Source organism: Ictalurus punctatus, chromosome 3 (genome assembly GCF_001660625.3).
Source record: "Ictalurus punctatus breed USDA103 chromosome 3, Coco_2.0, whole genome shotgun sequence".
In the NCBI taxonomy this organism is placed as follows: Eukaryota; Metazoa; Chordata; class Actinopteri; order Siluriformes; family Ictaluridae; genus Ictalurus; species Ictalurus punctatus.
In genome coordinates this window covers 35,230,485-35,242,984 of record NC_030418.2, presented here as the reverse complement: position 1 = coordinate 35,242,984, position 12,500 = coordinate 35,230,485, and the positions used below count along the sequence as shown (strand labels likewise).

The 12,500-nt window shown below is 42.2% G+C and overlaps 1 protein-coding gene across 4 annotated transcripts in view; it reads right to left on the bottom strand.

The window, feature by feature from the left end:
* tenm3 (teneurin transmembrane protein 3) overlaps nucleotides 1-12,500 on the bottom strand; it is a 256,963-nt gene that overhangs the window by 24,411 nt on the left and 220,052 nt on the right. For all 4 annotated transcript variants that reach the window (XM_053679906.1, XM_053679908.1, XM_053679907.1 and 1 more), the window contains 2 exons: nucleotides 6,271-6,503; nucleotides 4,909-5,063 (listed from right to left, as the gene is read on the bottom strand). In XM_053679906.1, coding sequence (XP_053535881.1) covers nucleotides 4,909-5,063; nucleotides 6,271-6,503 — 388 coding nt within the window. The remainder of the gene's footprint in view (nucleotides 1-4,908; nucleotides 5,064-6,270; nucleotides 6,504-12,500) is intronic.

Below are 12,500 nucleotides of genomic sequence, written 5' to 3'. Positions count from 1 at the left end.
AATGCTGAAACGGACAAGGATATATGAAGTTCATCTTAAAATATTAGATGACTGTACTGGAAATAAGACTTTACCTTCTGTCCTGCAATAAGAAACATAAAAACATCATCCATCATTTGTCTGAAAGCTCCAAGAGACAAAATGACTGAGCTTCCAGTGTCCACCTGCGTCCTCGTCTACCACCGCTAATCCGATAGACCGTGAGTTTGAGACAAAAACGTACAAAAATATACTAATTGTACAGCGTGCAGAGGCTCCGCCCACTCATCTGCGGGGCTTTAATCTTCTGAACAAGATAAAACGTTCATAAACGTGTATACGGCTGGGTTTTTTTTTTGGTTTGCCAATCGAGTTCGTCTGTTTTGTGTCATTTTCATTTTTCACATGAAATTCTGTGCTCTGTGGTCGGACAGGAGATTGGAGATCGGATGGCGCCGCTAATTGATCCGCATGAAGTTTGTTTTTCTTTAAAGTATTAACAGAGGAAATACAGAATGATATAAAACCAGACCTGAGTCAGCGATGTGCCGATACGAGTCACACTATACAGTCAAGTCAGTATGTCATACATGTTTATTATAGATGCTGACTGCAGCGCTGCTGAATAATGGATTCTGATTGGTCAGAAAGTGGTGATTGACGTTCTAGAACAGGTTTATATTAACGCGCCCGTTCTTGTCGTTTGTATAGTGACGGCTCGTTCACGGGGACTCCAGTGTCAGAACTTTGTAACAGTCAGCGCTGGAAGGCTGTAACTTTAAGGAGAGATGTTTACGCTTTGTGGTTTCTTGGTAACATGACAAGCTGGGTGGGGTTTTTTTAAGTGGAAAACTCTGTATATAGAAAATTCTGTTTATAGAAAATTCTGAAGTCTATAGAAAATTTTGTCTATAAAAATTCTGTCTATAGAAAATATTCGATAGACAAAATATTCTATAGACAAAATATTCTATAGACAGAATTTCCGATAGAAAACTGAAGTCTGTCTATAGAAAATCATCTATAGAAATTTTGTCTGTAGAAAATTCTATCTATAGAAAGGCATGTCTTTAGAAAATTGTCTATACAAAATTTTCTATAGACAAAATATTCTATAAAGAAAATATTCTATACACAAAATATTCTATAGACAGAATTTTCTATAGACAGAATTTTCTATAGACAAAATATTCTATAGACAAAATATTCTATAGACAGAATTTTCTATAGACAAAATATTCTATAGACAGAATTTTCTATAGACAAAATATTCTATAGAGAGAATTTTCTATAGACAGAATTTTCTATAGACAGAATTTCCGATAGAAAACTGAAGTCTATACAAAATTCTGTCTATAGAAAATCATCTATAGAAATTTTGTCTGTAGAAAATTCTATCTATAGAAAGGCATGTCTTTAGAAAATTGTCTATACAAAATTTCCTGTAGACAAAATATTCTATAAAGAAAATATTCTATAGAGAATTTTGTCTGTAGAAAACTCTGTCCATATAATATTTTGTCTGTAGAGAACTGTCATTAGAAAACTGGTCTATAGGACACTCTGTCTGTATACGCGTTCCCCCAGAGATAAAACGTAAGCGTTCGAAATGTTCTAAGTGTGTAGACGGTGGATAAAAAGTGCCCTGTGTGTAAAACGAGGAATCAACAGAAACATTCTGCTTTATTCTACAGAATCACGCAGCAGCTTGATAACAGGAAAAGGTACATGATGACAAACCGGTGCTCAGACGAAATCTCGCATTTCCCCACAAGCAAACCGCGTTTTTCTTCCATAAAGAAGTAAAAGCCACGCGGGATCTCAAGCCACGCGGGATCTCAAGCCACGCGGGATCTCAAGCCACGCGGGATCTCAAGCCACGCGGGATCTCAAGCCACGCGGGATCTCAAGCCACGGCGTTTCACCGGGCTGCGGCGTCCGACCTGCTTTATTCATGTGGAAACCAGACACTGCTGTGTTTCTACATTATGAATATAATGAATGATTCCTGAAGGCTGAGCGTGATCCTCTTGACGTGCACACTTCAACACTCTAACACTTTCCCTGTGCTCGAGTGCGCGTTAACGTCATCCAATTTAAAAAGAAAAAAACTCCCGAGGCTGTGATCAGACGGAGTCGGACGAGCGTCACACTGAAATTTCGTTTTATTGTATCAGGGACAGAACTGAACTGATGAAGAGGCTGAATGAGCTTTTTTATTTTAAAACAGACAGATGGGGGCACTGTAGTTCTCCTTTGCACATGGCGGGAGAAGAGTATGTGTGTGTGTGTGTGTGTGTGTGTGTGTGTGTGTGTGTGTGTTTCTCTGACCTGTCTAACCCACACAGAAAAAAAATCCTGACGGAATTTCTGTGTGTTTTAGTTTCCGAGGAACACGGAACAGCGTCAGTGTAGAGAACAATATACTGCAGTGTGTGTGTGTGTGTGTGTGTGTGTGTGTGTGTGTATGTGTGTGTGTGAGATCTGACAACACTAAAGGACTGTAAACTGTAAACTTACAACGACCTTGCAGCTGACTTACAAATATATTTTTTTCTCCTTAAGCTAATATTCTCAAATAACACGACATGAACAACGAGCAGTTTTCTTTAAAAAAAAAAAAAAAAAGAAAAGAAAAGAAAAAAGAAAAAAGAATGAATAAATATGATCTATTTAGAGGTGTTTATCATTTCAAACACACACAGCTTTTTTTTTTAAAGGCGTCAGCAAAATGTTTAGGGAATGTTTTACATTTCTGTCTGGAGAAGAAATCTGTGCGCTATAATTAAAATAAAAAATAAAAAAATGTAAAGAAAAAAGAAAAGAATTATTTTTGGTCTCTACGTCAGCAAGCAGCTCTTAAATCAACACACCTCCGTTCTAATTCCTTCTTAATGACGAGAAACAAAAATGATATCAGTTTAAAACAATACAGAATATTATAATAATAATAATAAATAAATAAATAAATAATAATAAATGATTATTTATAATCATTTACAGCTCATTCGATCATTTCTTCGAAACGCCTTTTATTTCTCTAAACAGCTCTAAATTCTTTAAAACGCGTACAAGATGAGATTCTTTTTTTTTTTCAATTCTCAAAACGTTCTCATGTTCCAGCTTTTGAACGCGTGCTGCATCACGTCCTTATTTCCGACTTCCGCCGCTTCGCCTTTCAAAACACCAGCAGATATATTTCAACCAACAAGACATATTTGTGTTTCATTATCATATACACAAACATAAATATATAGATATATAAAATGACGATATATAATTGTACACAACCGCTTCACGGCTCTTTATTTCCCTAATAATGTCATTACTGTATCACACAGCGTCGATTTCAGAATATAAATAAGTGCTATAATAAAAACTAAACACGGTATGTTGTTTTTTTTAAATATATATATATATAGAGAGAGAGAGAGAGAGATGAGTTCGGTATAACACACACACACACACACACACACACACAGATATGCAAGTTTGCGTCTATTTTCAGTGGAATCAAATATTAACGCTGTAATAAACACTGTGTTGAAATAAACATATTGTATTTATGCGTTGTAGGCGCTGGTCACAGTAATGGCAGTATAATGCCACTGTAATGGCTTTGCATCGAGGCCTGAGGGAACGCAATGCGTTTAGCTCAATGTTTTATGCATACTGTCATAAAAGTGACTCGCTTTAACTCGCCGGTGATTCGGTTTCACTTCGCCGGCTGAAATAATAACGTGTCTTCTTTAAAAAATACCCCAAACGTGACGATTTGCTTTTTAAAACAACAACAACAAAAAAACAACGACCTGGTTATACGTATATATACGTACATAAAGTATCACGGAAGCTGGACGTCTCGTTTCTCGCTGCGTCCGTCTGCTCTTATTTAATATCAGTGGATACGATCTCTATAATAAAACACTCATTATTACAACACGCTCGTTACACGAGGACAACATCGAGACTCGTTCTGCACACGCACGACGATGACAGATTTACCTCAGAGACGATGATTAAACGTGTGAAACGGATCTGTTGGCGAGGTCCGTTCTAAAACACGACGCTCAGCTGAAAGTCTCCGCTATGGATACGGGTATTTCTACACGTGACGTACCTGCAGTATAAATGATCCAGCAGTGCACTGTATGCTGCATGTTCCTCATCATCATATATTCAGAGTAAATATAATATTATTCATATTACAGGAATAATCCTGCACTGGGAATTTTGCTCAGCAGGGATTAGGAACACTTTACGTTCGAATATGATTTTGTGTGTGATTATTAAAAAAGTGTCATAGGGAATATATAATATCACTGTAATATGATCTGAGCTACATTATGTTTTTTTTTTCCCTCACTAACTATTTAAAGAGAATTTTTAAATCTGTACAGATATATTAATCTGCATTTTTTTTTTAAATTATTATATTTGTTTTTAAGAACGTACAGAATATAAATATGTTCTATAATACTATGTCGTATTCAGTTGCTGTTCCTAATTGAACTTTTTTTTTTTTTTAAGATCTACTGCATTACAGTACAATCATGAGGTTATTTATTTATATTTATACGCATCTATAATTTTAAACGCATTATACATGTAAAATGGGATGTATTTGATTATTTACTGTATTCTTGTCGTTGCACGTTGTTATATAAATGTATTATGTATACATCTGACTGTCTTATATGGAAAATACTTCAATATGTATAATATGCATAATTATATATATATATATATATGAATGTAACAAGTATTACTGTTATAAATGTATCAGATGTAAACCTTTACAACACTGAAGTTCGATTATAAAATGTAAATGTATTATATATTGTATATTTTTTAGCTTTCATATAGAGTATATTCTAAGAACATGTTCAGTGGTATGAATAATAGAACTGGGGGAGGAGTCACACATACCTGCCCAATATGCATACTCGTGTCACAGGTCAAAGGTCGCGCAGAGGTCAAATCGTTTGACCCCAGTAGTGTTGATATGATGCCGTTGCGGTCCACTTTGCGGATCATTGTCCCGTCAACGAAGTAGATTAATCCGTTTTTATCCACCGCAATGCCTGTGGGAAAAAAGGAGCAAGATATATATATATATATATATATGTGTGTGTGTCAGCAAAGACACAGACACACACACACACACACACACACACACACACACATGGTGGCAGTGTGTGTCGGGCTTGGTCCTGCATTTTTCAGGTCTTGATGAAAGTGTGTCCTGTGTTGCATTATTCACATTTTGCTTTGACTGTGTTGAATAATTTGTAAGGGTAAAAGGACTATGGAGGACACAAACACACAGACACACACACACACACACACACACACACACACACACACACACACACACAGACAGACAGTGGATTTTCCTCACAAAAGGCCAAAATCAAACTTGAATTCCACGCTGATTAGAGATAACAGAGCACCATCACATTTTATGGTGTGTGTGTGTGTGTGTGTGTGTGTGTGTGTGTGTGTGTGTGTGTTAGATGCCAACCCAGAGCTTACTGAACATCTGTTTGTTGCCATGGGGACAGTAATAGCTAAAATAACTCTTGTATTCAGCCAAGACGGCTTACACTCTGTATTTGTGTGTGTGTGAGCGTGCGCGTGTGTGTGTGTGTGTGTGTGTGTGTGTGTGTGTGTGTGTGCACGTGCTGGCCACCATTGTATGGAAAAAAATTCCCACAGCACCATGACCAGCAACCTAATCAAAGTGACAGAGCATTTTGTGTGTGTGTAAGTGTGTGTGTGCGTGTGTGCGTCTGTATGTATGTGTGTGTGTGTGTGTGTGTGCGTGTGTGTGCGTGTGTATGTATGTGTGTGTGTGCGTGTGTGTGTGTGTGAGTATGCGTGTGTGTGCGTGCGCACGCGTGTGTGTTGTTATCCACACTATGACTAATGTGCTTTGTTAAACTGAAAGTGAAAAATGCACAAAACACACACACACACACATACACACACACACACACACACACAGCATGTCAACAGAGGGTGTGTATGAGTGATGAGGTGAGTGTTTTATTTGCTCAGCAGATCTGCAGAGTGATTCCTCCAGTTTTAACCTAACAGCAAGAGTGTGGACATTATAGATCCTCACACACACACACACACACACACACACACACACACATACACACACTCACACACACACACACTCACGCACACACACTCACACACACACATACACTCACAAACAAATGAAAGAAAGTAAATGAGTACATGTGCAGCACATATTTAGGTGGTTACATGTAACCCAGTTACCTTTAGGACCCAGCAGCAGGGCCTCGGTGGCCTTCCCTCCGTCTCCACAGCGGTTCTCGTCGAAGGGTAAGCACTGTTCTCCAGTTCCTGCCACCACCTCAGCGTTCTGCAGCAGCTCCTTCACCCCTGTCAGAACTTTGGGTCTGAAGATCCTGCGTGAGTTCGTATCGGACACATACAGCTGCCCCGACATCGGATCCGTCGCTAAGTAGTACTTATGTGCTGGATTGTTGCTATGGAGACGGAGGAGGAAAACATTGTTTATTTACGCGTCATGAAACACAATTGACAGACTTACAGAGTTTTACCTCTAATCTCCAAACCTAACGCTAACCTTCGACCCTAACGTTAACCTTCGACCCTAACGCTAACCTTCAACCCTAACGTTAACCTTCGACCCTAACGCTAACCTTCGACCCTAACGCTAACCTTCGACCCTAACGCTAACCTTCGACCCTAACGCTAACCTTCGACCCTAACGCTAACCTTCGACCCTAACGTTAACCTTCGACCCTAACGCTAACCTTCGACCCTAACATTAACCTTCGACCCTAACGCTAACCTTCGACCCTAACGCTAACCTTCAACTATAACGCTAACCTTCAACCCTAACGCTAACCTTCAACCCTAACCTAACGCTAACCTTCAACCCTAACGTTAACCTTCAACCCTAACGTTAACCTTCAACCCTAACGCTAACCTTCAACCCTAACGCTAACCTTCAACCATAACGCTAACCTTCAACCCTAACGCTAACCTTCAACCCTAACGTTAACCTTCAACCCTAACGTTAACCTTCAACCCTAACGTTAACCTTCAACCCTAACGCTAACCTTCAACCCTAACGTTAACCTTCAACCCTAACGTTAACCTTCAACCCTAACGCTAACCTTCAACCCTAACGCTAACCTTCAACCCTAACGCTAACCTTCAACCCTAACGCTAACCTTCAACCGTAACGCTAACCATCGACCCTAACGCTAACCTTCGACCCTAACGCTAACCTTCGACCCTAACGCTAACCTTCGACCCTAACGTTAACCTTCAACCCTAACGTTAACCTTCAACCCTAACGTTAACCTTCAACCCTAACGCTAACCTTCAACCCTAACGTTAACCTTCAACCCTAACGTTAACCTTCAACCCTAACGCTAACCTTCAACCCTAACGCTAACCTTCAACCCTAACGCTAACCTTCAACCGTAACGCTAACCATCGACCCTAACGCTAACCTTCGACCCTAACGCTAACCTTCGACCCTAACGCTAACCTTCGACCCTAACGTTAACCTTCGACCCTAACGCTAACCTTCGACCCTAACGCTAACCTTCGACCGTAACGCTAACCTTCGACCCTAACGCTAACCTTCGACCCTAACGCTAACCTTCAACCCTAACGCTAACCTTAAACCCTAACGTTAACCTTCAACCCTAACGCTAACCTTCAACCCTAACGCTAACCTTCAACCCTAACGCTAACCTTCAACCATAACGCTAACCTTCAACCCTAACGCTAACCTTCAACCCTAACGTTAACCTTCAACCCTAACGCTAACCTTCAACCCTAACGCTAACCTTCAACCCTAACGCTAACCTTCAACCATAACGCTAACCTTCAACCCTAACGCTAACCTTCAACCCTAACGTTAACCTTCAACCCTAACGCTAACCTTCAACCCTAACGTTAACCTTCAACCCTAACGCTAACCTTCAACCCTAACGCTAACCTTCAACCCTAACGCTAACCTTCAACCCTAACGTTAACCTTCAACCCTAACGCTAACCTTCAACCCTAACGCTAACCTTCAACCCTAACCTAACGCTAACCTTCAACCCTAACGCTAACCTTCAACCCTAACGTTAACCTTCAACCCTAACGCTAACCTTCAACCCTAACGCTAACCTTCAACCCTAACGCTAACCTTAAACCCTAACGTTAACCTTCAACCCTAACGCTAACCTTCAACCCTAACGCTAACCTTCAACCATAACGCTAACCTTCAACCCTAACGCTAACCTTCAACCCTAACGCTAACCTTCAACCCTAACGTTAACCTTCAACCCTAACGTTAACCTTCAACCCTAACGCTAACCTTCAACCCTAACGCTAACCTTCAACCCTAACGTTAACCTTCAACCCTAACGCTAACCTTCAACCCTAACGCTAACCTTCAACCCTAACGCTAACCTTCAACCGTAACGCTAACCTTCAACCGTAACGCTAACCATCGACCCTAACGCTAACCTTCGACCCTAACGCTAACCTTCGACCCTAACGCTAACCTTCGACCCTAACGTTAACCTTCGACCCTAACGCTAACCTTCGACCCTAACGCTAACCTTCGACCGTAACGCTAACCTTCGACCGTAACGCTAACCTTCGACCCTAACGCTAACCTTCGACCCTAACGCTAACCTTCAACCCTAACGCTAACCTTAAACCCTAACGTTAACCTTCGACCCTAACGCTAACCTTCGACCCTAACGCTAACCTTCGACCCTAACGCTAACCTTCGACCCTAACGTTAACCTTCGACCCTAACGCTAACCTTCGACCCTAACGCTAACCTTCGACCCTAACGCTAACCTTCGACCGTAACGCTAACCTTCGACCGTAACGCTAACCTTCGACCGTAACGCTAACCTTCGACCCTAACGCTAACCTTAAACCCTAACGTTAACCTTCAACCCTAACGCTAACCTTCAACCCTAACGCTAACCTTCAACCCTAACGCTAACCTTCAACCCTAACGCTAACCTTCAACCATAACGCTAACCATCAACCCTAACGTTAACCTTCAACCCTAACGCTAACCTTCAACCCTAACGTTAACCTTCGACCCTAACGCTAACCTTCGACCCTAACGCTAACCTTCGACCCTAACCTAACGCTAACCTTCAACCCTAACGCTAACCTTCAACCCTAACGTTAACCTTCAACCCTAACGCTAACCTTCAACCCTAACGCTAACCTTAAACCCTAACGTTAACCTTCAACCCTAACGCTAACCTTCAACCCTAACGCTAACCTTCAACCCTAACGCTAACCATCAACCCTAACGCTAACCTTAAACCCTAACGCCAACCTTCAACCCTAACGTTAACCTTCAACCCTAACGCTAACCTTCAACCATAACGCTAACCTTCAACCCTAACGTTAACCTTCAACCCTAACGTTAACCTTCAACCCTAACGCTAACCTTCAACCCTAACGCTAACCTTCAACCCTAACGCTAACCTTCAACCGTAACGCTAACCATCGACCCTAACGCTAACCTTCGACCCTAACGCTAACCTTCGACCCTAACGCTAACCTTCGACCCTAACGTTAACCTTCGACCCTAACGTTAACCTTCGACCCTAACGCTAACCTTCGACCCTAACGCTAACCTTCGACCGTAACGCTAACCTTCGACCCTAACGCTAACCTTCGACCCTAACGCTAACCTTCAACCCTAACGCTAACCTTAAACCCTAACGTTAACCTTCAACCCTAACGCTAACCTTCAACCCTAACGCTAACCTTCAACCCTAACGCTAACCTTCAACCCTAACGCTAACCTTCAACCATAACGCTAACCTTCAACCCTAACGCTAACCTTCAACCCTAACGTTAACCTTCAACCCTAACGCTAACCTTCAACCCTAACGCTAACCTTCAACCCTAACGCTAACCTTCAACCATAACGCTAACCTTCAACCCTAACGCTAACCTTCAACCCTAACGTTAACCTTCAACCCTAACGCTAACCTTCAACCCTAACGTTAACCTTCAACCCTAACGCTAACCTTCAACCCTAACGCTAACCTTCAACCCTAACGCTAACCTTCAACCCTAACGTTAACCTTCAACCCTAACGCTAACCTTCAACCCTAACGCTAACCTTCAACCCTAACCTAACGCTAACCTTCAACCCTAACGCTAACCTTCAACCCTAACGTTAACCTTCAACCCTAACGCTAACCTTCAACCCTAACGCTAACCTTAAACCCTAACGCTAACCTTCAACCCTAACGCTAACCTTCAACCCTAACGCTAACCTTCAACCATAACGCTAACCTTCAACCCTAACGCTAACCTTCAACCCTAACGCTAACCTTCAACCCTAACGTTAACCTTCAACCCTAACGCTAACCTTCAACCATAACGCTAACCTTCAACCCTAACGTTAACCTTCAACCCTAACGCTAACCTTCAACCCTAACGCTAACCTTCAACCCTAACGCTAACCTTCAACCCTAACGCTAACCTTCAACCGTAACGCTAACCATCGACCCTAACGCTAACCTTCGACCCTAACGCTAACCTTCGACCCTAACGCTAACCTTCGACCCTAACGTTAACCTTCGACCCTAACGTTAACCTTCGACCCTAACGCTAACCTTCGACCCTAACGCTAACCTTCGACCGTAACGCTAACCTTCGACCGTAACGCTAACCTTCGACCCTAACGCTAACCTTCGACCCTAACGCTAACCTTCAACCCTAACGCTAACCTTAAACCCTAACGTTAACCTTCAACCCTAACGCTAACCTTCAACCCTAACGCTAACCTTCAACCCTAACGCTAACCTTCAACCCTAACGCTAACCTTCAACCATAACGCTAACCATCAACCCTAACGTTAACCTTCAACCCTAACGCTAACCTTCAACCCTAACGTTAACCTTCAACCCTAACGCTAACCTTCAACCCTAACGCTAACCTTCGACCCTAACGCTAACCTTCAACCCTAACCTAACGCTAACCTTCAACCCTAACGCTAACCTTCAACCCTAACGTTAACCTTCAACCCTAACGCTAACCTTCAACCCTAACGCTAACCTTAAACCCTAACGTTAACCTTCAACCCTAACGCTAACCTTCAACCCTAACGCTAACCTTCAACCCTAACGCTAACCATCAACCCTAACGCTAACCTTAAACCCTAACGCCAACCTTCAACCCTAACGTTAACCTTCAACCCTAACGCTAACCTTCGACCCTAACGCTAACCTTCGACCCTAACGCCAACCTTCGACCCTAACGCTAACCTTCGACCCTAACGCTAACCTTCGACCCTAACGCTAACCTTCGACCCTAACGCCAACCTTCGACCCTAACGCCAACCTTCGACCCTAACGCTAACCTTCGACCCTAACGCTAACCTTCGACCCTAACGCCAACCTTCGACCCTAACGTTAACCTTCGACCCTAACGTTAACCTTCGACCCTAACGTTAACCTTCAACCTAACCCTAACTCTGCTCAACAATACACCTTAACCGAATCACAGATCAATGCCGAGTTCCACGATGGAAAACGATACACAACAGAAAACACCAACAGTAAAACAATAACATTTACAACCACATGGAACTTGTAAGACTTGTGAATGAATGTGTAAAATAAAAGTGGAATACAGACATTAAACACAAAACATACAGAGGATGACAGCCTCCATTTATAGTTACATTTAAAGTTCAGCAAAACAATCTGAGAAACCGCAAAGCTCCTCCATCACGTGGTGGTTAATCCATTTTATGAGCTGTTACTATGGAGACGATAATGTCTTAGAACGAGTGCATTAATATAAACGTGCGCTACTGTCTGAGCTGCTGTTCTAGAAAACTAATCAACACCTTCTGACCAATCACGATCCAGAATTCATTGCTTCCCATAGTCGTCGTTTCAAACGTCTTGCTAGCTAACTAACTGGATTTCTCCTCGGTTTTTAAACTACGGTACGATGTTCCGAAACAGGAAGTTGATGTGTAAGACGGCCATATTGGTCTGTGGGAGTGTATTTACACGTCGCTGTGCTTCGGAGCTGAACCGAGCTGCATGTCGGGTTCGGCTGAGTGTAATTCGGCATGACTGCGGAGCACGACGGTGTGACGCGACCATAATAACTGCCACCGATCTGTCGTTTCCTGTCCGTCATCCTCACACACTCCGCCTGAGAGGAAAAAAACTTGAGACGGTGAACGTGTGTCGAGGAAAATCAACAACTTGTCACGACGCGTCAATTACAAGAGGCTAAGAATAGCATGAGACAGAAACCTGGCCACCATATGTGTGTGTGTGTGTGTGTGTGTGTGTGTGCTTGGGGGCTGAACAGATGAGTCTCATGCTAATCTTTTCACACACATCTCTGTATTTAACGTGCCCTCGTTGACTTTCGTGACGTCACCCGAGTGTGCACTTGCAGCACAAAGGGAGGAGTGTGGAAGACGAGAGCGGATCGACTTG